This window comes from Tachysurus vachellii, chromosome 20 (genome assembly GCF_030014155.1).
Source record: "Tachysurus vachellii isolate PV-2020 chromosome 20, HZAU_Pvac_v1, whole genome shotgun sequence".
NCBI classification, from domain to species: Eukaryota; Metazoa; Chordata; class Actinopteri; order Siluriformes; family Bagridae; genus Tachysurus; species Tachysurus vachellii.
In genome coordinates, this window is record NC_083479.1 from 535,001 (window position 1) to 557,500 (window position 22,500).

Genomic DNA, 22,500 nt, shown 5'->3' on the forward strand with positions numbered 1-22,500 from the left:
GTGGCTGTAACTTTATTGTTACTGTTAAATTTCCTATTATTCTTTTTTATTTCCTTCCCTAAAAGATATCATAAGAGCAGACTGTAAGGTGTTGAGATGTGAGTGTTGGTCAGGGCCTGAGGGTGGCGCTATAGCACTTTTTGAGAACAGAATCAGAGTCTTGCTCATTTACATACTACACCTGATTGGGTGGAGGTGTCTTTGCTATAACTGGATGTTGGATCTTCCCATTTCATAAACAGGTCGAAAACAAACTAAATAAAACTCAGGAAGTCTGAATGTCTCTGTATTATTCTATGGAACTGGCCACTGGGGGGCGCTAATGTAGATCGCTGTGTGCTACTCTAGTAATAATAATAATAATAATAATAATAATAATAATAATAATAATAATAATAATAATACATATATAGTTACTGTATAGTCAGTTAAAATGATTTCATTTACAGAAGACTGAACACACACACACACACACACACACACAAACTCCAGGTTAATGCCCTGTCCTGATTAAACGCTATGGACGCTCAGGACGCTGGTTCAAGGTCGGTTTGTAAACAGAGCTCTTCCTTATAACTCACAGTTAATAACTAATGTTTAACAGAGATTCTCTCAGACTGAGAGACGCAGAGACTTTAGCATCTTTCCCACAATGCTATGCATTTATTTTAATCATGAATAGTTTACAGTTCATACTTATTAAAACATCTACAGTGTCCAAGTTCATGAGATTTCAGGAAGAGTTCAGTTTCTAAACTGGTCCTAAGAGAGCCGCCCTGAAGCCTCCTGAGCTCAGAGACAGATGTTCACCTCCACAATGTGATGTTTGCTGACGGTTTCGTAATGTGTCTCCTGTAGTTGGAGAACCTATCACAATGCCCAAGCTGGAGGAGCCGACCCCGGACGTGGTGGAAATGTACCACACCATGTACGTCAAATCTCTCACCACGCTCTTCGACAAATACAAGACACGCTTCGGCCTGAAAGAGTCCGACGTCCTCCTCATTCACTGAGGACAAGGAAGAAGAACGTTGCCTTTTAAAAACAAGAGAAAACTGTGTTAAATATTTCTCCATCACACAAACACACACCACCTGAACCCTGAGCCAGATAAACCATGATCATGGCTGTGTTCCAATTCTGTCTGCGTGCCTTCTGCTCTTGGCTGAGTCCCTCAAAACATGATCTCAAGAACAAATCCTTTTTCTTTTGGAAGATAGAATAATAAACTACAGATGCCTTAATTTGCATAATGAAACCTGTTCTCTTGAAAACCTGATGATCTTATATCTCTCGCTCCTTCAGATTTTCCATTCAAGTTGTTTGTTCACCCACTTAAGAGTCTGCACACTCACGTTTCATACGAATGTTAGACGAGATGAGCATTAAATGAGCGTTAGATGATTGAGCCACTGTTGACCTGAGAGACCGAACCCCAGAGGAACCTGAGAGTGCTTGTGCAGTGTGATGATATAAATAAGAGGTAATGAACTGAATCCAAAATGGCTTCCTACTGTTCTCAGTTCAATTCAGTGTGCAAGGTTTAGGTTAGTGTACGAGGTTAGGGTTAGTGTACGAGGTTAGGGTTAGTGTACGAGGTTAGGGTTAGTGTACGAGGTTAGGGTTAGTGTACGAGGTTAGGGTTAGTGTACAGGGCTGTTAAACTGTTATTCTAACACAGTGATTGCAGATCAGGTGTGAAATTGAATTTCAATCAGGTTTAGAGTGAATTCTTTTCTCTCTGATTGTTTATTTGATCCATAAGTTATTATTACTCTTTTTTATGCTTCTTATGTGTTTTTTGCTTTTTTGCACGAACAATGCAACATAAGAGACCGCAGTGTGTCTGAGCAGGGACAAGGACATGATTGAGTTTCTAATCACTAATCATCTTCTGCAGAAATCAACATGCTCGTGTCTGATTGTGGAGTCCAGTGTTTATTGTGTTCTAACGTGTCTGAATTGTTAATAAACACACGTTATGTCTGTGTATATATTATAAATCAGCAGGATAAACAGAAAAGGAAGCGAAAGTAAAAGGACGATTTCTGCCGCAGACATCACGCAGTTGATGTGAACCTAGTTTTGTAACTTGATCTGAGTAGCTGGAGGTGCTGCCGTTCTGCCTGAATCACACACCAACACAGATGATTCCTGAAATCACACCTTTATATGTTTTTGGAATAAAATAAAATGTAGAAAACCACAGAGTAAAGGAACTAAACGTCTTCTCAGTTCAAATGAAACTTTCTTCTCAATGATTAATTCGCCTCAATAATACAACCAGCAGTGACTACAACACTGTAACAGTGAGACAGGGGAGATTGTTGACTGTATAAAAGATCTGTGAGCTGGGAAACTCACACAAGTCCAGGTTCAGACCACAAGTGAGCCGATGGTTAATGTGGTGAGTCAGAAACATTAGACCGAACCCCAGAGGAACCGAGACTCCAGAAGGAGAACCGGAGCTTCTGTGTTTAGAGCCTGTACACATTCTCGTGTCCCTCCACTACAAACACTGCTATAGCGTTAAACTGTGTAGAGTTTATTTATTATATATATATATATATATATATATTAAAATATGTATTGTTATAGTTTGTAGTATAAAGAACCTCAGTTTGTTTCTCAAAGCGGTGTTGAGAAATCCTATAATACACAAAACTACCAACTCATATAAATATCTCTAAAACATTTCTTTTTTTAAATCCATTTTAATAAACTTCAAGTTGATTAAAGCATTTATATTATTTATATAACTGTATTGACTTAAAGCTTTATTAATAAACTGATTAACATACATTCTCTCTTATTTATTTATATGTAATGTTGTTTGTTTGTGCAAAATAAACAGCTGTAAAACTCTAATGAAGATCATGTACTTCTTTATTTATTCATTTTTCCCTAAGTAGTGCCCTCTGTAGTGCCCTAAGTAGTGCCCTCTGTAGTGCCCTAAGTAGTTCCCTCTGTAGTGCCCTATGTTGTGCACTATGTAGTGCCCTATGTAGTGCCCTGTGTAGTGCCCTCTGTAGTGCCCTAAGTTGTGCCCTCTGTAATGCACTATGTTGTGCCCTCTGTAATGCACTATGTTGTACCCTCTGTAATGCACTGTGTTGTGCCCTCTGTAATGCACTATGTTGTACCCTCTGTAGTGCACTATGTTGTGCCCTCTGTAGTGCACTATGTTGTACCCTCTGTAATGCACTATGTTGTGCCCTCTGTAATGCACTGTGTTGTGCCCTCTGTAATGCACTATGTTGTGCCCTCTGTAGTGCACTATGTTGTACCCTCTGTAATGCACTATGTTGTACCCTCTGTAGTGCACTATGTTGTGCCCTCTGTAGTGCACTATGTTGTGCCCTCTGTTGTGCGCTATGTAGTGCCCTGTGTTGTGCGCTGTGTAGTGCCCTGTGTTGTGCCCTGTGTAGTGCCCTATGTAGTGCCCTGTGTAGTGCCCTATGTAGTGCACTAGAGATGTGAACGGATTTGGCCACACAGACAGACGAGACGCGTTTTCCAGCCCTCTTTATTTTGATTGACACTCTTTCTAGCCTATCGCGTTACAGATTCACGCTTCCGCCTTTGGGCGGGTTTTAAGTTTGATTGACAGCACAGCTGAGCCAATCAGCGTTGTCCTTAAGGATTTTGCACCAATCCAGGACGGCCAATGGCTCCGTCAGGAGACTTGAGTTTTGTTGATGCAGCGGTGTTTGATGGTGTATTTGGTGGTGTAGAGCCGCTGGGCTTCAGATGACCTGCTGTAGTGTTGGTGTGGTTAAAGGTGGTGGATGTAAACTAGATGTAAACTAGAGATCTGAGATGAACGGATAGATGCAGGTTAATGATGAACTCGGTTTGGGATCTTGCTCTCGGATCCAATCCTGTCAGTAATCCTGCAGCTGCAGCTTCCAGATGTGTGCGTGTCGAACTCACGTCTCAGCAGGTAACACGATTCACACGATATCACCACTAAAGTGTGTTTAGTCACGTGTTGTGTCTCACGTGTACACAGGGTTAGTTTCCCGATTCCACACAACACTCACCGGGCCTTCACTTCAGCAGCTAGCCGGATTAGCATCGCTATTTATTACACGCTGTAAACATTTCTCTCGGATTTAACGCGTATTTGTCCTGAGACAATAACACACACGTGTCCGTACACACGTGTTAATAATGTCAGCAGGATAAGAAATAAATCACTGTTAATAAAACTGTGGCTCTTAAACACATGACGGGAAGTTTATCGACAGCGTCACGCTTCATCACTCTTTGTGTTTATAAGCTTTACACCATTGTGTGTTTGTGTGTGTGTGTTTGTGTGTGTGTGTGTGTGTTTGTGTGTGTGTGTGTGTGTGTTTTTATGGCTTTATATATTACCGCACTGCTCATCAGCTGATCTGATTGGCTCCTGACAGCGCGAGCGCTCAGTAGAGTTTAATAACAGCCGTTAGTTTACCTCAGGATCGCGGCTAGCTCGTTAGCCATTAGCTTAATATTAACATGCTACGGAAGGAATGTGAAGATTTCCCGACTTTGTAGATTCTGTTGAATAACAAACGGTGATTATAACTCTGAGTTTATTGACGTACAGTGAGTTCACTAGCGTAGATTTATAGCCAGGACACGACCTCCTGCTAGCTAGCTGACTGAAGCAGGTTGTGAGAGTAAAGCTAGTTAGCTGTTTATCCTGTCAGTTAGCACAGCTGTTCATTATGCTGTGTGTTAGCAGCTTAGCTCACCTGAGGAAACACCTGTACCAGGCTTTAGCCCATGTGCACTTATTAAAGGTAAGATTGTGTTTGGGCTCCAGTGGCAGCTCTTTATATCACCACATCACACTGTTACTGTAGTTATAGGTCTAATCATTTATATTAACGTGGTTATTACTGCATTATTAACATCAGCAGGTACCTGGGGGTTTCTGAAAGGAAGTTAAATCAGGGACGAAGTGTGTTAATAAAAGTTTAATAATATAGTGTTTAATTACATTTTTTTTTATGTTTCCGAAATCAGCACAGATGTGTCTTTCTCTCATTGTGTGTGTGTGTGTATATGTTTGTGTATATATGTTTGTGTATATGTGTGTGTATATATGTGTGTGTGTTCTGAACTGTTGTACTGATCATTAAACCAAGTTCTGTGGTGTGATATTTTCTCTTTCTCATCTAATTACATTTTTTTAATGTTTCCGAAATCAGCTGTCTTTCTCTCATTGTGTGTGTGTATATATATGTGTGTGTGTGTATATATATGTGTGTGTGTGTATATATATGTGTGTGTGTGTATATATATGTGTGTGTGTATATATGTGTGTGTGTATATATATGTATATGTGTGTATATATGTGTGTGTGTGTTCTGAACTGTTGTACTGATCATTAAACCAAGTTCGGTGGTGTGATTTTTTTTTCTCTTTCTCATCTAATTACTTTTTTTAATGTTTCCAAAATCAGCTGTCTTTCTCTCATTGTGTGTGTGTGTGTATGCATGTGTGTGTGTATGCATGTGTGTGTGTATGCATGTGTGTGTGTATGCATGTGTGTGTGTATGCATGTGTGTGTGTATGCATGTGTGTGTGTATGCATGTGTGTGTGTATGCATGTGTGTGTGTATGCATGTGTGTGTGTATGCATGTGTGTGTGTATGCATGTGTGTGTGTATGCATGTGTGTGTGTATGCATGTGTGTGTGGATATGTTTGTGGATATGTTTGTGGATATGTGTGTGTGTGTATATGTGTGTGTGTGTATATGTGTGTGTGTTCTGAACTGTTGTACTGATCATTAAACCAAGTTCTGTGGTGTGATATTTTCTCTTTCTCATCTAATTACATTTTTTTAATGTTTCCGAAATCAGCTGTCTTTCTCTCATTATGTGTGTGTGTGTGTGTGTGTGTGTGTGTGTGTGTGTGTGTGTGTGTGTGTGTGTGTGTGTGTGTGTGTGTGTATGTGTGTGTATGTGTGTGTATGTGTGTGTATGTGTGTATGTGTGTGTGTGTGTGTGTGTGTGTGTGTGTGTGTGTGTGTATGTGTGTGTATGTGTGTGTATGTGTGTGTATGTGTGTGTATGTGTGTGTATGTGTGTGTATGTGTGTGTATGTGTGTGTATGTGTGTGTATGTGTGTGTATGTGTGTGTATGTGTGTGTTCTGAACTGTTGTACTGATCATTAAACCAAGTTCTGTGGTGTGATTTTTTTTCTCTCTCTCTCTCTCTCTCTCTCTCTCTCTTTCTCATCTAATTGTTTTTTTGTTTTGTTTTGGAGCAAGTCTGAGGAGAAAACGAGTGTGACGTGAATCTAAACAAGTTCCACTTGGGAATGTTGGAGGAAATTCAGAGCAGGACGAAAAAAATAAATCCCCAAAACAACACAAGAGCAGCAGCAGCAGCAGACAGAGTGAATTCACACCTGTAGTGTGTTTGTTTCTCAGGAAGTCACTTTTTAGAAAAGTGTCATACACCATAACTTTCACAGACCTTCATTTTATACAACAGTGCAGTGTAAAAAAACTAGAAAAAAAACTTACAGAAAATGTTTATATTGTAGCCAATCGTGTTGTAAAAGGGTGCCAATATTTGTGCAGCCAAACATGTTGGCTAGTGTTCTATATATTATTAGTAATAATACATTGTAGAAAGTGATCTGTACACAGTTTTTACACTACAGCAAGACTCTGAGAAGAAATCCTTCCATGATGTTTGCTGTATTAAAGAATTTATGGTGTGTTTAAGTTTCCTGTGTGTCACAAAATCACACCTACTTGTTTATTAGTGAATACAATTTTTTTGAGGGACTTCTGTTAAAAGTGGAGCTGAATAACTGGCCACTGAGTGAAAGTATGGAACCCATACAGGACGTTAATGACTGAAGGAACAATAGTTGTGATTGTGTAAGTGCTTTTTAATCCTATAGCAAACCCCATGACTCGGATTTACACCAGGGGAGACCTCATGGATGGAGACCCTCTCTCTCACACACACACACACACACACACTCGTGGTCTGCTCACACAAATCTGTAAAATAAGCTCTCTGAGAAGTCATTGTTCTCTACATTTCCTTCCCGAGCCCTCTTTAGACTGGACATTGCTGACGTCTCTCTTCTCTCTAATGTCCAACAGTGAGGTCATGGATGTGTTCACGGCTTTACAGTGACACACACACACACGCACACACAAAGGAGGCTTGTTTTAGTGAATCAGTTCTCAATAATAAAGGCTTCGCTACAGACTAGAAGCAAAATAAATGGTGTACAGATCATAAAGACACCCAACTAATTCATCACATTGTCTTCACATTTAAACATTTATTTAAATTACTTGGGCAGCTAAAGACCGAGTGCTGTCAATCGTGTAGCCCACAGTCTGCTGCATGAAGTCTGCTTCATTCTGATTTCATGTTTTTACTGACTGTTTTTATTTACGTTTTCTTTCCCTCTCTCTCTCTCTCTCCCTGTCTCTCTCTTTTACCCTTGCAGAGGCGTTTGCGGCACCTCAGGAGCATCGCGGCGAGGAACATTGTGAACAGAAACCACTCTCCGCTGCTGGACACATATTTCACACTGCACCTGTGTTCAGACAGTCACATCTCTAGAGGTGAAACTATCACCATCTATTAAATAGCTATAGCTAATAGCCTGTTAGCTGATAAGCTAAAGCCTGATGAAGGACACTCAGATGATAAACACGTATCTAACTTATTTTATTAATTCGCTTCAACCCAGAGTTAGTGTGAGATGATTTTCAGAAGAGAGATTGGGAATTTGGGACATAACCGTAGTGTTTAAACACACATGCACGCACGCACGCACACACACACACAGACGTTTGGATAGAGAGATGTGATAAATGAGGATAAGAACAGATTGGAATATGTGATGTTACAGATGTGTAGAGAAACGATCAAATTGACCTTTCTTTATTTCCTGTTTCAGATTTTTACAAGAGCGAGGTGATACAAGACTCTCTGGTGAGTACACTGTGAGATTTGAGGTGTATGTCACTTTCAAACCCCTTTTCATTAACAGTACACAGTAATCTGATTATAAATTGGACATCAGGCTGAAGAGTGTTTACATGGAGCAGAGTTTCAAACACCTGCTGCTTAATTTCAGAAATATTAACCACAGTGTGTGTAATTAGAGACAAAGCGCTGGATATTTATTTACATTAAAATTGTGTGCTGTCCAGACACACACACACACACACACACACACACTCATACACACTCACACACACATACACACTCACACACACACACACACACACACACACATACACACTCACACACACATACACACACACATACACATACACACTCACACATACACATACACACTCACACACACATACACACTCACACACATACACATACATACACACCGACACACGTACACATACACATATACACATACACACTCACACACACATACACACTCACACACACACACACACACACACACCGACACACATACACACACATACACACACGTACACATACATCCCAACATTTCAGCCGTTTTTGCACATATTGTACATTATCTCAGCCATTTCGCACATACTATATTAACACATACAGTATTAACACTGGTCGGTCGGCGCTGTTTCTGTGACTGTTTACTATTTATTGTCTTTTGTGTACTGCATTTTTTGTACTTTTTGTATTGTCTTGTAACTTGTGTCTGCACTGTCATTGTCCTGCACTGTCTTGTCCTGCACTGTCTGGTCCTGCACTGTCTGGTCCTGCACTGTCTTTAGTCCTGCACTGTCTTTTGTCCTGCACTGTCTTGTCTGTCTTGTTTGTCTTGTCCTGCACTGTTTGCACCAGGTTGCACAGTTGCACTTTATGTGGCTAAGACTACTTACAAGTCTTTAGCCCTGTCTTTGTTTCTATGTAGCACCTTGATCCTGGAGAAACGTTGTCTCATTTCACTATGTACTGCAACAGCTATATATGGTTGAAATGACAATAAAAGCTTCTTGACTTGACTTGACATACACATATACACACACACACACACACACATGCATACATACACACACATACATTCATACTCACATACATACATACATACACACACACATTTTTGCACTCCACAGGAGACTAAATCTGCAAACTGGGCTGTTCATGTGACCTAAATCCTGTCTGTCTTTTGTCTTTTATTTTTTTTTAGTTTCCTTAACTCCTTCCTGTTGTTTATACATACACACACACACACACACACACACACACACACACACACACACACAACCATTTCTCCTCACTTTCACCTCCTCTGACCTCTATTGTCTTTTCTACCCTCTAATTTCCTCTCTCTCGCTCTCTCTCTCTCTCTCTCTCTCCCTCTCTCTGAACTGAGGTGGAATAGAAAGTTTTGTTTTTTCACACAGGATTTTAAATCAGGCAGAAGACATGTTCTGTATTGGACAGTGTTGTGTATAAATCTGTCCTAATGTCTTCTCAGGTTGTTGTGTACGTTACCTGCTGTACATTTGTGTGTATGTGTGTATGTATGTATGTATGTGTATGTATATATATATATATATATATATATATATGTATATGTGTGTGTGTGTGTGTGTGTGTGTAACCAAACTTCCTTCGCAGCCTCTGGTTTCTTCCGACGAAGAATAACAAATATCGAACGTTCGATATTCGTTCATTTCATCGAACGTTCGATATTTTTTTTATTCGGAAGAAAACAGAGGTTGCGAAGCAAGTTTGGTTGCATTAACAAAAGCACTCGCTCTCTGGTAACCTAGCAAAGTCGGGAGTGACACGCTAACAGCCAACCATGTAACAGTATTATGTTTGGTTGCGCCATATCGTTGTCTCGTGCTTCAGTAACCGGCGACTGATGAGCAGAAAATGAGCCGCAGTGAGCGACGAAGTTATAAATAAAAGGACTGAAAATATACGTGATTAGTTCAACTTCAAGTATGATTAGAGTAAGAACAACGAGTTACTTTTTCATATTTCTGCAGGTTTTATATTTCAACTGTTTCCAGAAGGTGAACAGTTAGTGAACTTCCTCGCACTAATCTTGCACTAAATTCTCAGGTTTCTCTATGTTTATATTCATGGGCGTCGGAAGCAAAGAAAAAGTGGGCGTGTCCTGTCCCACCCACATATAATGGTTCCGAAGCCCATGGATTTCAGGAAGCAGGATCGTGGTCAATGCTGTAGGTAAAACACGGAATGGAGTTTAATATATTAGGGAATTCTTCAAGCAGAATGGATTCGACTGGAGGCGCTCTGAAAAGTTAAAAAAAAAAAGACATGCGCTGAATAGAGACGGTAAAAGTGGGTGGGTCCAATATTATTGGTCTTAAAAAGTGGGTGGGTCCAATATTATTGGTCTTAAAAAGTGGGTGGGTCCAATATTATTGGTCTTAAAAAGTGGGTGGGTCCTGTCCCACCCACATATAATGGTTCCGACGCCCATGTTTATATTTAACTCTTTGCACTATTTTATTAAACTTTATTAAACATTTCTTACATTTTCTTTCATTTTGCACCTTAAATGTTAATGCTTAAATTGTTAAGTGTTCATTGTGACTTTAGACTTATGTTTACATTTTATTTATTTGAGTTTTCCTGCTTGTTGACATTTCTGTCTTAATAACTGAGGGGATTACGATCAGCGGAAGGTTAAGTTTAAAATAAAAAGGTTTAAATGTAATATATTTTTCTCCTGGTCCTTATTTTAAATGGTTCATAAAAAATATCAATAATTATCGATATCGATCGATATGAAACACTGATATCGTGATACAGTTTTCAGACATATCGCCCAGCCCTATATATATGTATGTATATGTATGTATAAGTATATGTGTGTGTGTGTGTGTTCGTAGAACCCAACATGGCGCAGTTTGGACTTTGCTATGCTGCCGGACATGTTGGACACGTCTGTGTCGTGTTTTGTAGTCCGGATTTGGGGTGGACGAGAAGAGCAGTACCAACTGCTGATCGAATGGAAAGTGAACTTGGATGGTCTGAGATACACCGGACCACAGGTACGAGGGAGAGACGGAAGGAGGGAGGGATGGAGAGAGATGTACATATTGAGAAACAGGCAAATATAAATACAGTAATATATTAATTATATTCTGTCTCTTTATCTGCATTCTTTTTTTCCTCTCACACTCGTCTCACTCTCAGATCCGCTCTCGGTGTCCTAATGAGATCATCTTTGGTCTGAATGATGGTTACTATGCAGCAGATTTGGATCAGAAGGTAACTCCTCACCTGGTGTGAGTGTAGTCTTCAGTGTGAATGTGGTGTTGAGGTGTTCCTATGAATCTCTCTCTCTCTCTTTCTGTGTGTTCAGGAGAACTCTGAGAGGAAGAAGAACTTGTTATTGCAGGTGGACCAGAGCTCTGTGAGAAATTCATATAGTGTCTTCTCCCTGCTCAGGTACAGCCACTGATTCACAGTTGATCTCACCTCACCCTTTATACTCGTTCTATACGCTATACAATTTTTAGGGCACTAAGTCTGTGCTTTTTCTGTTATATGTTCAGCTTTAATGAACCCTGTTTATCAGACTTCTGTGAAGTCCTTATAGTGCTCTCAGTAGACTGTCTAGTAGATTACATGTGCAATGTTGTTGTAGTGTGTACTGCTGGAACTCTCTCCTCCACTAGATGGCAGTGTTGTACCTTAACACGGCCGAACTCAAGAAAGTAACAGCGCTCACGCGTGCTCTCTCTCTCTCTCTCTCTCTCTCTCTCGCTCACACACACACACACACACACACACACACTCACACACAAATATATTGCGTCATATTTTTACATGTACAGGTGAGCTCTTGTTTTGGGGAATGTCCTAGCATGTGTCTTTTCCTGTCCCCTCTCTCTCACACACACACACAGCTTCTTTCTTTTCAGCTTCTTTCTTCTACACTTCTCTCTAGTCTGTAATGTTGGTTGTGTGTATGGTAACACAAGTAAGCCCTGATTGGGGGTCTGTACAGAACATTGGGTTTAGTTTGATTTGCAAACTCAAAATACACACACACTCACACACATAAGGAGATTTGGACAAAAAAAAAAAAAGAGAAAGAAATGGATGGAGAGAGAAGGAAAGAGAGTGAGATGTGTGGTAACATGAGGAAGCCCTGATTGAGGGTCTGTACATTATATCGACTTTAGTTTAATTTGCACATTCAAAGCCCCCCAACATACACAAAAAAGAGAGTGTTTGTGTGTGTGTGATTGCTTACTTGTCGTTTTCGCTCAGTGAGACGCAGGGCAGAGAAGCGAACGAGACGACTCGTTAAATAAAATATGCCCGTTTCCTCTTCGTGTGTGATTTACGCTCTGTCACTGAGGGATCATGGGATACTAGTGGCTCGGCGCTGAACTCACTCCGGCACTGAGCGCAGTGTGTGTGTATGTGTGTGTGTGTGTGTGTGTGCGTTTCCCTCCACTTAGTTTTTATGGGAACATCATATCTGTATGTAAAAAGCACACCGAGATTACACATAACTCTTGTTTCCTCATCACTGGGGTGGAATAACAGCGTATGAACAGAACACATGATGTTTATACGTGCAAAATAAATAATGATGTTTCTGTCTCCATCCCTGCAGTGATTATTCGTCATATCCCCAAGTTCCTCTCACACCGCAGAAACTTACCAACTTAGTGTTTTATTTATTAAAGAACGTTCATACTAATTATCCATTTATTGTTTTTGAAACAAAGTTTGTTTACGTGACTTGTCTGAAGAACGAGTCCCTGTGAACGAGCCGTTACTATAGAAACGATAAGGTATCGGTTATCAAAGCTGTGATGTGAAGCTGCTCTACTGTCAGAGCTGCTGTTAGAGAGAATTCGTCACCACATGACCACCAGTCAGAGTCCAGAACTCCGCAAAAGATGCTTGTCTGTGTTTGTAGTGCTGCTTTGTGCGTGTGTGTGTGTGTGTGTTTAGTATTGAGATCATAATGGAGTTCAGGTTGGGGGTTTCGGCGCTCTGGTGCTCTTTGATCTGCTCCTGACAGCTGTGTTTCTGCTCTTTAGGAGTAGAGTGGAGATCCTCTCCGCTTTAACAAGGCCTTTGATCTCGTTAAGCCTCTCATCTGTCTTTCCTCTCTCCATCTCTCCATCTTTCTCTTTTTTGGAACATGTTAAGTGCATTCTTTCTTTACAGCCCAAAAGAGTGCATTAGATATGCGTGTGCACTGTAGCGTTCACCCTGATCCTTTTTGTAGTTTCCGTAGCAGTGTGATGTCACCAAAACCATTCTGCTGCGTGAGAATGTAAATAAACCGCTGAGCGAGGTCAGTAAACACGGCGACTAAAGTGTTACTGATTAGTAATCAGTGCTGGTTTAGTAACGTTGAGTCTGAGCAACTTGTGTAGGTTTGTGTTCTTCCTAGCAGACTGATTAGTCCAGTGACTGTGTGTGGCTGAATTACAAGGACTATAAGTGTTTCAGCTGTCAGACTGTATGTTCTGTTTGCTCTGAAGGTAAGAAATAGAGCCAGACAGATTGAAATAGATTTATTTACATTAGAGGAGCTGAGCTGAGGCTGCAGTAAACGCACCGCCTCACTTGGTCACGTGTTTTAGTCCTGTTGTGAATGGAGAATCGCAGCAGTTACAGTTTGATTGAAGCTCCACATCTTTGTGTTTAGTGGCTGTTTTTCTCTATTTGTGTTCTAAAAACAAGTCTCAGTGTAAAGCTTCACCGAGTAAAACATGACATAGAAGCTGATTTTTTTTTTTTTTTTGGTTCTGGAAAGTAAAAGTATCATAGCAGCATTAATCCTGGACAACAGAAAGAACACGACAGCAACTAGAAGCCCAGACCGTGGCATTACGGATACAAGGCTTGGGTTAGTGCAGCTTCTTGCGGACTTCACGGCCAGGACAAAAGGCGCAGTCGCTCGGACCCTAGGATAGGATACCGAGCCCAGATAGGCTTTAATACATTGTTCTCTGCTGCTGTAGCAATCTAGGCTCGGGGTCCATGCTGATGTGTTTTCACGAGTGCAGGCGAATCGTTCAGAACAACTTCCTGTAGCACTTCCTGTTTTACCTCTTACTGCATGGCCATTATGGAACTTGACATCTGTTAGTGAGGTGTGTGAAGGAATGCACAGGGTCTGAAAAATTCTCATACAGTACTGAAGCATAGAGAGGTGTGTGTGTTGGGGGGGGCGGGTATTTTTCTTATATATTGCTCTTCAGGTCACTTGCTGTGCAGTGAGCAGATGTTTAGTTAGTCAGACTTTAAGCAGAAGGTGAAGCTTGGTGTGTAGATACTCAGGAATTGGTCATTTATTCTCTTCTCTCCTGTGTGTGTGTGTGTGTGTGTCTGTGTGTGTGTGTTTAACATGTGATTTATACACACACAGAGTGATTATTAAGCCACAGGGGAAAACCCGTGCAGCCTGTTGGTGTGTTTAGGGTAATCACAGCGAGGCTGAACGCAGGATTAAGCTCCTGTGTTTGTTTAAATATTAGTGTTTAAAGGCTTCACGACAAGAGAAACCTGAGTTACACAGAAAAACACAGTGAATCAGTTCTGAGAGTGAATCACTGTGTCTAAGGCTCCCTCTTTAGGGAAGACGGAACACGTTTCATACACACACATTATTAGGACAATTTTTGCGCACTAATATTGGATAAATTTGGACAGTCCCATTTTCCTTCATCCATTTATTCACCAAATGAAATGAACACGGCAGAGGAAATTTCCTTACTAAAAAAGAAATCTCTATGTATCTTGTTTCCATGGTTACAGTCACTGATCCACTCCCGTTACCCTGCTAGGTACCCTGCCTTGTTGTCGACGGTCACGTCTCAGCTGAACGGTAGCCGAGTGAAACGCGCAATAACGATCTTCTGACCGCTTCTCATAAGTGTGTGTGTGTGCGTAGTTCAGCACGTGTTCGACGTTTTCCTGATGTGTGTATAACTCTGATGAAGAACAGACCATATTCTGTGTTCCAGATGTTCCCTCCGTTCTTACGTCTCTCTTTTACTTTGTTTGATTCTCTTTCATAACACAAACAAGACTGATTATTTATTTGGCTAATAGAAAGATAAACACAACCCCGGATGTGTGTGTGTGTGTGTGTGTGCGCGCTTGCACTTGTTCCAGCCGCTCTGGGTTAAATTAATCCATGTATAAGGTCACAGAGTTAATGTGTCTCAGTGTTTACTGCTCTGTTTTTCTCCTCGACTGAAAGTAGACATGAAAAAATTATTACTGAACGACTAAACAGAATCACGAAGGTCAAACACACATACACACACACACACACACACACACACATATGCCCCCTTTTACTGTAACTGATAGAAATGCACAGATGCCGCTCCTCCATTCTTTGACTCTGAAGTGCAATCGTTATCCTCCAGAGGCTTTTTTGTTTCAGGTGTTTGTGTTTGAGTGTTTGTTTATTTGTGTTTGAAGTCTTGTTTCCGTGCAAGTGCTCACGTCCGCTTCTGATTGGCTGATAAGCTGCAGAAATGCGTGAAATATGATACGAGCCCGTCAGATGGTTCAGGCGATACGGAAGCCGACGTCTACAATCGATGCATCTCGACATCTGAGTCAGGAGGAGTGAGAGCACCCGATGTGTCAGAGCGTTAACGAGCAAAGAGATAAAAAAAAAAAAAAAAGGGAAAACAACATTTCTGATGAAAGAGATAAAGAAAAAGATTTAATTTTACAAAAAGATGACTTTTAAATTCCTTTTTTTTTTTTAAGGGATTAAAACAAGAGAAATGTGGAAGGGCCGAGAGTGGGAGAGACTGGAAGGATGAAATAGGGAAGGGTGAAAGAAAGACAGAAAAATGAATGGATGCTGGTGATTTAGCTGTAAAGAGATGCTTGTAAAATATTGAATAATACAGAAATGTACACAGTTGTTAATCTTCTCTCTCTGTAGACTTCACACGGCTCAGAAGGCCATAAAGCAGACGCAGGTCACAGTCCAGAAAATCGGGAAAGAGATCGAGGAGAAGCTCAGAACCACAGCAGCCTGTACAGAACGGGTAAGAGACACACACACACACACACACACACACACACACACACACACACACACACACAGTAATTCCCCTGGTTTTCATATGATGATAAAGTACACACTCTGTAATATGTAGCCTGCGTGTGGAATGGGTTAGGATTTAGAGTGTGTGTGTGTTTTGTGTGTTGTGTTGTACAGATCCTTATAAATATGTCACTAAGATCCTCCAGCAGTCGGTCTCTTGTGTTTGGGAGGATTTAGCGGAGTTTAAAACAAAATCTCCCACGTCTGCGGTTCTGCACTCTGGGTAACAAACGGCAGGATAATAAAAAGGAAAAAGAGAAAGTCAAAACAGCACGAAGGACAAAAGGGAAAGATAAAAATACAAAAGTTAAAAAAGAAGAGGTTTAGTCAAAAGAAAGAGGAAAAGGTCAAAGAAGAGCAAAGGGAAATGATTATTCGGAGAAATTAAGAAAAGAAAAAAATAGAAGCATAAGTGAAGTAGAAAGAAAAGGAAGGAAACAACATGTGAAAGCTCTGATCTTTGTGTCGGGTTTCTGGAATCTTCTACATTAGTAGATACTCATGATGACCGTGTAAAGTCTGAAGAGCGAGTCGGAGCTCATCGGTGTGTTCACGGTCACTGTGCATAAATATTTTACACTTTCACCGAAAGCTGATGGACAGAGAACGTTCTGTTCAGGGAAAACAGTTAGTCATCCTGCATGTGTTCAGTTAGTGTGTGAACAGTACCTTCTTTACGCGTGTGTGTGTGTGTCGTGCCAGTGGTGTCTGTGTTTAGCACGCGAGTGTGTGTCAGGGACGCTGTGTGTATCAGGGCTGATGGAGGCGCTATCACTTATATACTGATAAGGAGCACAGCATCTTCACTTTGATCCTCATAACCATCATCAACTTATCTTCATCACAATCTTCATCACCGTTGTCTTCATCAACACAGATGAAAGAGCTCCGAGTGAGAAAACAACTTTCTCTCTCTCTCTCTGTAGAAGAAGGAGCGTGAGTGTATGCAGTTGCGTATCGGTGTGTTACGGAGTGAGGTGGAGAGACAGAGGAAAGCTCTGCTGAGAGAGAGGGAGACACTGCAGAAAGAGAGAGCACTACTTCAAAAGAAAGGTACACACACACACACACACACACACACACACACACACACACACACACGTGTATGCCCAGGGATTTTCCTGAGTCAGCTCAATCACACATTAGTACAGATGTGACACGTCCACACATCCTGCTTATTCTGATACTCGTCCAAATGATCCTAAAGTCCTGGTGTCATTTTAACAAGGAAAAGTTTAGAAATGGTTGCAGACAAACACTCTTACTACCCCACGGTTGATTACGTTCCTGTACCAGTTATAAAGTGTTTTGCTCCTGTTATTTACATCCTAACATGTTCCATAAACAATAGAATAGGTAATTGTAATGAAAGTCACATGAAGTGTGTGCTGTACACATCCCTGTAGATGAGCGGTCACTATAGAAGTGCAGTATCATCCTATTATGCAGCTTCTTTACTGTCAGAGCTGCTGTTACAGAGAATTAATGAACATCTGATGACTTGTGGGTGTAAATGTGGACTCCGGTTGGACCCCGGTGTTACCTGACCATGCTAAACATTGGTATAAACCAGGCACAAGCCTTCAAGACAGAGATATGACACCTAGGATCATGTGCTACACTGCCCTCGCCCCAGGCCTCCAAATTCCCCAGGTATAAATCAGATTGCTCTTCTGTGGGATGTGCAGTAGTATAAACTGTATCACTGATCATGTGACCTGATCATGTGACCTGATCACAGTCTAAAGTTAAAGGATTTGTTTATTCAGAAGGTAACACACACTTACAATACGCTTTTGTCTAGAATCCATTCATCATCGCCTGCTGCCATTCAACATAATCCTCTTCCGTGTGTGTGTGTGTGTGAGAGAGAGAGAGAGAGATTGATTGATGTTGGCAGGATGTTTGACCACAAGGGCTGGGCTCCATTATCTAGAACACACACACAGAGTCAACGATATGATGATGATTCAGCAGACTAACATCCCACAATGCATTGTGTTTGTGGATGTCTTTAAGTGTCTGACAAATTGGGTCTAGTAAACTCAGTTAAGAGACTGAACAGCCTGTCCTGACTAGCTCTGACACACACACACACACACACACACACACACACACACACACACACACACAGTGAGAATGCAGTCATTATGGGGCCCCAGTACACCTGCCACCATCTCCAGATGTTTTTACAAATGTAAAGTGAACGTGTGAAAAATGATCATAAGAAAACGGTTAAGAACTCAAACACAGTAACAGGCTGCATCACAAACTAGTGTTCACTGTAACCAACATGACTCTGGTAGTTAGTGGACACTAGAAACTGCTCGAAGATAAGAGACGCTGGAGGTTATGGTGTTAGGTTAAGGTTATAGGCAGGGAACAGAGAAATGGGGTTAATGAGAAAGACGAGAAAATACAGTTCTGTTGTCGATTCTATGGAGTGATGACATCATGGACAGTTTGTCTCATAACCTGTGTGTGTGTATACACTTCTCTGTGTGTGTGTGTGTGTGTGTGTGTGTGTGTATCAACGTGTGTATGTCCATCGTAAAAACTGTGTCAGTGTTGACGTGCTCAAACATTCCAAATCTGCTACACACACACACACACACACACACACAGTGCTTTGATGCTATAAGGGTAGAATGCTGATGCAGTTACAGATGAATAAAGCTGTAAAACACTGTTATAGATAATCAGTTCTGTTAGTGTGTCTGTGTTTCATCTGATAGAGAAGTAAGTGTGTGTGTGTCTGTGTGTGTCTGTGTGTGTCTGTGTGTGTCTGTGTGTGTCTGTGTGTGTCTGTGTGTGTCTGTGTGTGTCTGTGTGTGTGTGTGTGTGTGTGTGTGTGTGTGTGTGTTCCAGAGGAGGCATACAGCTGTAAACGGCAGACTCTGGACTTGGAGCGAGACTCTCTCACTGATCTACAAAAGGAAAGCACTGCTAAAAGGTCAAAAACTACACTGTTACTCTCACAATATCACTCTCCATTGCCCTGTATTACAGAGTCCCTCACTCTGTATCTCTCTTTCACTATCACTCTCATTCCCTTTCTATTACTTATCACTCTGTATCACTCTGCATTACTCACCTTCATACTGCATCACTTTCTGTACATCTGTCTCACCCTCTATCCTTTTTATCACTGATCATCTATCACTCTTACACTCCTTCACTCTCACCTCTATATTGTACTGTATCATTGTTTGTGTGTTAAATATCGTGTGTCTGTGTGCGCGTCTGTGTGTGTGTGTGTGTGTGTGTGTGTGTGCGCCCAACAGAGAGCTGTTCCTGAAGTCCAGTGCTCAGCTCACATTCCGTTGTCGTCAGCTCCTCTCGGAACTTTCCTACATCTATCCCATTGATACGGTGACATACTCACACACACACACACACACATACATATACACACACACACTCACACACACACACACACACATACATATACACACACACACAAACAGAGAGACAAGACTTAAATCCTGAATGTGGTGTTGAGCGTCCTGTGTGTTTCTGTTGTTTACAGAACAGTCAGTCAGACTTCATGATCTGTGGTGTGAAACTTCCAAACTCTGAAGACTTTCAAGGTAAACTTTAGTGTGTGTGTGTGTGTGTGTGTGTGTGTGTGTGTGTTTATAATAAGACCCCTATGAATAATTTAAATATTTGTTAAATTGTTTAGGTGAATCATGTCATAGTTAATTGTTGCTTGCATGTGTGTTTGTGCGTGTCTAATCCTGACACTGACTGTCCTCACACTGCAGGCTCCATGTAATACACTGACCAATCACACGGCAGCTCTGCCAAATAAATAACACCGTGACCAATCACACGGCAGCTCTGCCAAATAAATAACACAGTGACCAATCACACGGCAGGCTTTGTGCAAAATAACCTGAGTGTGTAACCATCACACAGTGCAGAGTGAGTTTATGAGTGACCAGACTATTAAATTTACACAAGATACTATATATGGAAAGCATTATAAAACGTGTGATTTGAGACATAGCCATTGTGTATTCAGTTGTTTACGTCATGTAAACATCAACAACAAAACGGTAAATAAACACAGGACACACAAGGCAGTGACATCAAATAGAATTCTGGCCTCAAATCATTCTGATCTCACACATATTTTCCCCCGAAGTAAAGCAGAGTTACCCTGTGTCTCTGTCTGTGTCTCTGTCTGTGTCTCTGTCTGTGTCTCTGTCTGTGTCTCTGTCTGTGTCTCTGTCTGTGTCTCTGTCTGTGTCTCTGTCTGTGTGTGTGTGTGTGTGTGTGTGTGTCTCTGTGTGTGTGTGTGTGTCTCTGTGTGTGTGTGTGTCTCTGTGTGTGTGTGTGTCTCTGTGTGTGTGTGTGTCTCTGTGTGTGTGTGTGTCTCTGTGTGTCTCTGTGTGTCTCTGTGTGTGTCTCTGTGTGTCTCTGTGTGTCTCTGTGTCTCTGTGTGTCTCTGTGTCTCTGTGTGTCTCTGTGTCTCTGTGTGTGTGTGAATCAGATTCAGGATTTTAGGATTTCCCTCCTGCAGGGAAGAGTGACTTCAAAGAGTTCAGAGAAAGTAATGTACGCCAGGTTTAGCTCTACACACGCACACGCGCGCGCACACACACACACACACACACACACACACACACACACACTCAAAAACATTCCTATCTAGCCAGCCTCCATGTTGTGAAGATATTTGTTGCGGCCAACAAATATCATGCATCTGATTGTTTTATACGACAGTCGCTTGCTGCATTGTCTCGTCATGAATAACACTAAAATCTGCGGTCACAGAGACATCGCCATGGTGATTGGTGGGTTTGGGTCTATAAGGTGACGGCTGAGTAGTGGAGATAAGACTCAGCATGTTTGTTTCCCTGTAGAATAAAAGACAACATTAGCATTAACCAAAACTAAGGATGTGTTCACGCTTCATTACACTCCATCATCTCTCAGGTGGGGTTCAGCAGTTTGGTGTTTATTATGGGATCAGACTTTCCCTCTCGTTCTGAAGAGAAGCTCATTTTGGAGGCGGAGCCTAACATTACGATCAACGATCTTGTGAATATCCACATATTTATTTGTGATTTTAGAAATGAAAATTCTAGCAGTTAATATTTATTCTATATGATGGTATAACTAATAATAAAAACACACATCACTTAAAGCATTAATAAACAATATTTTCCCCTGCTGATTGTACCGTGTAGATGCAGATAAGAAAATAAACTGAAATGTATTTTTAATAACTCAGCTTCCTGCGCACATACAACATGGTGAAATGTCACACGGCCGGTTCACCAAAATGTACTGCAGTGATTTAAACCCTGCTCACTGTGTGAATAAGGAGTGAATAAGTGTTTTTATTCATGTGTAACACAATTAGCTCTGCACACTTCACACTGACAGGTCACTCAGTGTAGCAGCATTATCTTAAGTGGAACTTATGAATTGCAGCCTGTGTATTAGTGATCTAATGGGGTGTGTGTGTGTGTGTGTGTGTGGTCGAAATAAAGGCCTGTTGGCACTGGGGAACAGATAATAATACTTGTGATGTTTTAAAGCAGGAGGGAAATGGCTTTTTTTTATTGCATACAAGTTCAGAACATTGTTAAGTGTAACTCTGAATTCAGATTAAACATTCCAGTGATAATCAACAGCCAAATACTTGATTTTGTCTGTTTATGTCAAGTGTTGTTGAAAAGCAGTTATTCAGTTATCTGTGTGTGTGTGTGTGTGTGTGTGTGTGTTTAAATTGTATGTCATTATATTGGAAGTGCATGCTGTTTGATTACAGGTTGCTAAACCCTGACATTAACCTCCGGTGTTGGCATCACACCTGTTTAGAAAAGCGAATTACGCTGCGTTTCAGCTCGATGACATCATGCACACTAAAATGAGCAGCATGAACCGCCTGACCTGTTGTGTTTCAGTCAAATACAAGGAGTGACCTTTAAAGTGTACTGTTCTGGAGTCATGCTCCATCCACAATCTCTGTGGGTTATATGTCGCCTACTGAAATATTATAGCACTGAGACAATCATGCACAATATCATTACACATCATTCACTGTCCTGCGTTGTCATATCTCTCTGCAGCAAAGGATGATGGGAGTGTGGCAGTTGCCCTTGGCTACACGGCGCACCTGGTGCTGATGATTTCCTGCTTCTTGCAGATTCCGCTCAGGTATCCCATCATGCACCGGGGCTCTCGCTCGTCCGTTCGAGACACCATTACCGACAAGCTCAGCGAGAAGGAGAGAGAGTAAGAGCCTTTTTTTTACTCGTATGACACTCGTCAGGGGGCGGTAACTTTTATGCATTATGCTAATCATATGCAGTTTTTTATTTTTATTTTGGTGATGTGACCAACACTGCTTTTCCTTGTTTATTTGCTGTTTGGTGATCTGGCTGTTTGATGTCATGCTCACTCCTCGAG

The 22,500-nt window shown here is 41.2% G+C and overlaps 2 protein-coding genes across 2 annotated transcripts in view; both read left to right on the forward strand.

The window, feature by feature from the left end:
• The window catches only part of dgat2 (diacylglycerol O-acyltransferase 2), a 10,180-nt gene extending 7,312 nt beyond the window's left edge, over positions 1-2,868 (forward strand). The window contains exon 9 of the mRNA XM_060895627.1: positions 859-2,868. Coding sequence (XP_060751610.1) covers positions 859-1,013 — 155 coding nt within the window. The 3' untranslated portion in view covers positions 1,014-2,868. The remainder of the gene's footprint in view (positions 1-858) is intronic.
• A 777-nt stretch (positions 2,869-3,645) lies between these two features.
• uvrag (UV radiation resistance associated gene) overlaps positions 3,646-22,500 on the forward strand; it is a 45,771-nt gene continuing 26,916 nt past the window's right edge. The window contains exons 1-12 of the mRNA XM_060896064.1: positions 3,646-3,943; positions 7,474-7,591; positions 7,930-7,964; positions 10,853-11,014; positions 11,160-11,234; positions 11,329-11,414; positions 15,910-16,015; positions 17,001-17,127; positions 18,943-19,027; positions 19,359-19,446; positions 19,604-19,664; positions 22,161-22,326. Coding sequence (XP_060752047.1) covers positions 3,842-3,943; positions 7,474-7,591; positions 7,930-7,964; positions 10,853-11,014; positions 11,160-11,234; positions 11,329-11,414; positions 15,910-16,015; positions 17,001-17,127; positions 18,943-19,027; positions 19,359-19,446; positions 19,604-19,664; positions 22,161-22,326 — 1,211 coding nt within the window. The 5' untranslated portion in view covers positions 3,646-3,841. The remainder of the gene's footprint in view (positions 3,944-7,473; positions 7,592-7,929; positions 7,965-10,852; positions 11,015-11,159; positions 11,235-11,328; positions 11,415-15,909; positions 16,016-17,000; positions 17,128-18,942; positions 19,028-19,358; positions 19,447-19,603; positions 19,665-22,160; positions 22,327-22,500) is intronic.